This window comes from Hydra vulgaris, chromosome 15 (assembly GCF_038396675.1).
Source record: "Hydra vulgaris chromosome 15, alternate assembly HydraT2T_AEP".
Classification (NCBI taxonomy): Eukaryota; Metazoa; Cnidaria; class Hydrozoa; order Anthoathecata; family Hydridae; genus Hydra; species Hydra vulgaris.
Window position 1 is genome coordinate 10,077,871 of NC_088934.1, and position 4,630 is coordinate 10,082,500.

Below are 4,630 nucleotides of genomic sequence, written 5' to 3' on the forward strand. Positions count from 1 at the left end.
GACTGTAGAAAAAAAACTAATTAGGATAAAGTAAAAACAAGAAAAAAGAGCAAATTTGGTAGGAAATTTGCAATTTTTTATAGTAATTAATTTTATGCTATTTTTATATAATATTCTAGCATTAATACATTTGGTGTAATTTATATGCATAGTTATAATTATAATTATAATGCGCTTTGACACATTTTGGTATTAAAGCTCTTAGATTTTAGTTAACAAGTTTTTTTAGTAAGTGAAGTACAGATTATTTGTTGTTATGAATAATTTTCATTAATGACAATTATTTAAATATTGACTTCATGATATCATGTTTATTTTTACTTTTAGCTAAATTTTTTCTTAAATAATATAGGTTTATAATATTAAATAAGAATCAATATGTTAAATGCAATAGATATTGGCGATAAGATTCCTTTGGAATCAGCAGAAGAACTCAATGTTATAGAATCATTAGGCAAAGACGTGATCCCAATGGATCTTGGTAAGAAAACACCTTTAACAGCAGAAACCAACTTGATAGCAGCTGAAAAAACCTCACAAAAATTGTTGTATAAGATTTTAGAAAAAGTTCAAGAGTTCTTGTCAGCTAAAGCCCTACCGCTTTTTTTATTAATTGGTGTGATGTTAGGTGCCTTTATACCTCAAATTGGTGTAGCCATTGACCATAAAGTAACATCTAATGTTTGTCTCGTTATAATGTTTCTTTATAGTGGCTTGTACCTCAGTACTACATCAATATTAGAAGCTTTTAAAGCGTACAAAGCTGCTGCTTGGGGTACTCTTAGTATTCTCTGTGTAACATGCGTTATCGGTGCACAATTAACTAGTCTTTATTCTTTTCATGTTCCATCAAATTTAAAAACCAACATGTCATTTCTTAGTCACATAAACGAGACAAACCAAAACCTATTATATGGAAATGAGACAGCGATACATAATGTTGACTCATTTAGGGCAGGTTTAATTGTTTATTTTTCCACACCTTGTACAGTTTCAAGTGGAATCTTGATGGTATGTGTTGCTTTTTTTATTAATCATTTTTTATCATTTCCAATTTACCTTTTAATTTTTGTTTTTATAAAAAATTTAATATACTACTTAAATTATTTTTTTTCATGTCAAATGAGTTATTAAATAAAATTTAAACTATTAGATCTTTTCAGGTAACACAAATTGATGGTAATACTGCGTTAGCTGTTATGTTGACAATTGTCACTAACATTGTTGGAATATTCACTACACCTCTTTTTTTAAAATGGATTTTAACAATTGGAAGCCAAATAAAACTTGATGTTTCGTCACTTTTGCTCAATCTTTCACTCTGCTTGTTATTACCAATATTGGTTATTATTTTTACTAATAGCACTGTACATTTATTTTTGTACTATTTATTGGTATTGAACTACTATGAACTATATCATGATTGCAGTGAACAATATATCATATATTCACTGTTTATTTTTAAAACTATATAGCATAAAAACACAAGAGTGTTAATATGTTATTTAATTATCATTATTTTTAGGTTGGAAAATCGCTCCGGTTTATAAAATTTGTCAAAACTTTTATAAGTAATCCAAATTGTAAGTTTTGCTTAATGTTATGCAGTGTAACAGCCCTGGCCATTATAATATTGATACAAGTGAGTAAAACAAGTTCTAATGGAGAATTAAGGAAATTAACATTAATCAGCACACTAGCAGTTATTGGATGGACTCTTGCAATGCATTTCATATTTTTATTACTTAATGGTTTAGTATCATGGATATTACGACTTGAAAGGAAGCAGCTTAAGTGTATTGTAGTTCTTGCAAGTCAAAAAACTGTAACTATTGCTTCAGCAATTCTCACATTTATTCCTGTCGAATTCGGTATGGTGTATTTCTATATTTTAATATATAAATATATTATTTAGTAAGCGACTGGGGCCAGGGCCGGGGCTAGGTTTAATAACACATAGCCATGACCAGGGCCAGGTTTATGATCAGGGCTGCATTAATATTGATTGATAAAAATGTTATCTTTAATTAAAATTTATGATATGAATTTTATTTAAAAACAATATTTTATAGGATCTATCAATTTTAATGCAGCCTCGGCCGGGTTTATGAGCGGGTTTGCATTTATATTGATAGATCCTATAAAAGTATTGTTTTTAATTATAACTCATATCATAAATTTCAATTAAAAATAACATTTTTATAGGATCGATCAATATTAATGCAGCACTGATCATAAACTCATCCCCAGTCGCGGCTATGTGTTATCAAACCTGGCCCCGGCCATAGCCCCGGTCGTTTACTAATATTATTATTATTATTATTATTATATATATATATATATAAATTAATATGTATATATATTTATATATATACTCTTATATACTATTATATAAGGAGATATATATATATATATATATATATATATATATATATATATATATATATATATATATATATATATATATATATATAGTATTTATATAGTAGTTGAATAAGAATTTAATGGTAAAAAAAAAGTCTCTTTCAACGTTTTTTTTTTTTTTTTTACATTTACGGGATATCGACAATTAAGCGATATTTTAAGGATATATATATATCTTTATATAGGCTTTTTTGACTACTATACAAGTATGTAAAAATATATATATATATATATCCTTATATACCTCTATAGAAGGAGATATATATCCTCATATAATAGTTAAACGAGACTTTAATGGTAAAAAATTCTCTTTCAATGCTTTTTTTTCATTTGAGTGACATTAATAAGTAACCGATATATTAATGTGTCTAAAAGTCAAAACAACTAAAATAATGCCAAAGTACATTTAGTTTTATTGTTTTAAAGCTGCAATAATAATGACTTAAAAGTTTTTATTTATATATATATATATATATATATATATATATATATATATATATATATATAATATATATATATATATATATATATATATATATATACACACAGCCACTTAATCTAAAAAACCTAGAATTAGCATGGATCCCAGGGATAACCTGGAAAACTCAGGAATTTTTAAATATTAGAGGAATACCAAAAGAAATATTTTTTTTCTATTTTTGTAAAATAATTTTTTAATAAAATATTAACAATAATTTAAGTTATTATAAAATTCAAAATATATATTATCAGTAATTTTTATAACATATTATGTACATTTAATGTTAAGTTTATACAGTTTTATTATTTTCAATAATAAATTAAAATTTATATTTTGTAGTTGATCTGTTTAATTAATTTTAGTTGGATTTTCATTATGAGCTTAACTAGGAAATAAATGAAATACTAAGTAAAGTTTAATTTAAAAAGTAATATAAAAATGTATTATATACAAATTTATAATCTATCATCATTTTATCAATAAATATATTTAATGTGGTTGTAATTTTTTTTAGAGTTATATTAATAATTAAAATGGATCAAACAATTTTTTCATATGATTTATTTTATCATTCAGAGTATAAAGAATGGCTTGTTAAGACTGACAACAATAAAGTTGATAGATTTAGTAGTTGTTGTAAAATTTTAAACTTCTCAAATATGGAAGTTTATGCAGTTAAGAGTCATAATGAAAATAAAGAGCAAAGTTTGAGTGTTTAAAACTCACTTAAAATTCAATTTTTCAAACCTGTTAGGCTACTTTAGGCCGAAAAGGTCAAAAAACTTTTGAACTTGTTTTTACTTCCAATGAAGAAACAAGATCTGAAATTAAATGGTTTCTAGCAACTGTTAAATATGGATTGTCAAACAATGCATTTGTCAAATTTTGACAGATTGTCAAATTTTGACAGATTGTCAATATTGATCTTGGAATACTCTTAATTACCATAGTCTAAACAGCCTTCCTCAAAAAGTTCTATTAATGTTTCAATTTAAATCATTTGACACTTTAATTTTTTCAAATTAAAGTGTCAAATGATTTCCTGACAGTTTCAAAATTACAATATTTCAGTTGTGTTACCAGCTTGTTCAAAACCTACTTGACACTATCAGACTGACCAATCAATGATTCCATACATGCATAGTGATCTTAGGAAATTGATAACAAATATTTTAGCTCTATTCATTAAACTTATAATAATTCAAAGCTGCAAAAAAAGATTTTTCAAAAAAAGATCTGTATAAAAAGATAATTCGCTACCCAGTTTTGTAACTGTTTTATATATTTAGGAATGATTTTATTGAAGATGAAATCATTCCTAAATATATAAAACAGTTTAGAAATTAATGTGTTTTATTTCTCACAAAAGCCATGGGAAGTTCGCTTAAATGCATCGCACAAGACAATTATAGTGACAACGCAAGTTGTTTTGAATCAATCAAATTCAAAACATTGAAAATTAAATTTAATCAAAATAAATTTAAAAAGTCCTGAGATTATCTTGTTAGTTCAAAGATTATATCTCCAACACAAAGTGATGTCATGTGTTCAATACTTTTAAGAAATAGCATGAAAATAAATATAGAATAAATATAGGTTTTTGTAGAAAGAGGGTTTCAGCATAAACAAAAAAATTTCCAAATGAAAATATTCAGTCAAACTCAATAGTTTTCAATCACATTTTTATCACCTCTGCAGTTATTTAGGTCTAGTCTAAAAAACTTT

At 25.2% G+C, this 4,630-nt stretch overlaps 1 protein-coding gene across 1 annotated transcript in view; it reads left to right on the forward strand.

Moving 5' to 3' along the window:
- The first annotated feature begins 331 nt into the window (after positions 1 to 331).
- The window catches only part of LOC136092305 (uncharacterized), a 13,925-nt gene continuing 9,626 nt past the window's right edge, over positions 332 to 4,630 (forward strand). Inside the window, exons 1-3 of the mRNA XM_065820225.1 lie at positions 332 to 1,011; positions 1,164 to 1,343; positions 1,526 to 1,871. Coding sequence (XP_065676297.1) covers positions 379 to 1,011; positions 1,164 to 1,343; positions 1,526 to 1,871 — 1,159 coding nt within the window. The 5' untranslated portion in view covers positions 332 to 378. The remainder of the gene's footprint in view (positions 1,012 to 1,163; positions 1,344 to 1,525; positions 1,872 to 4,630) is intronic.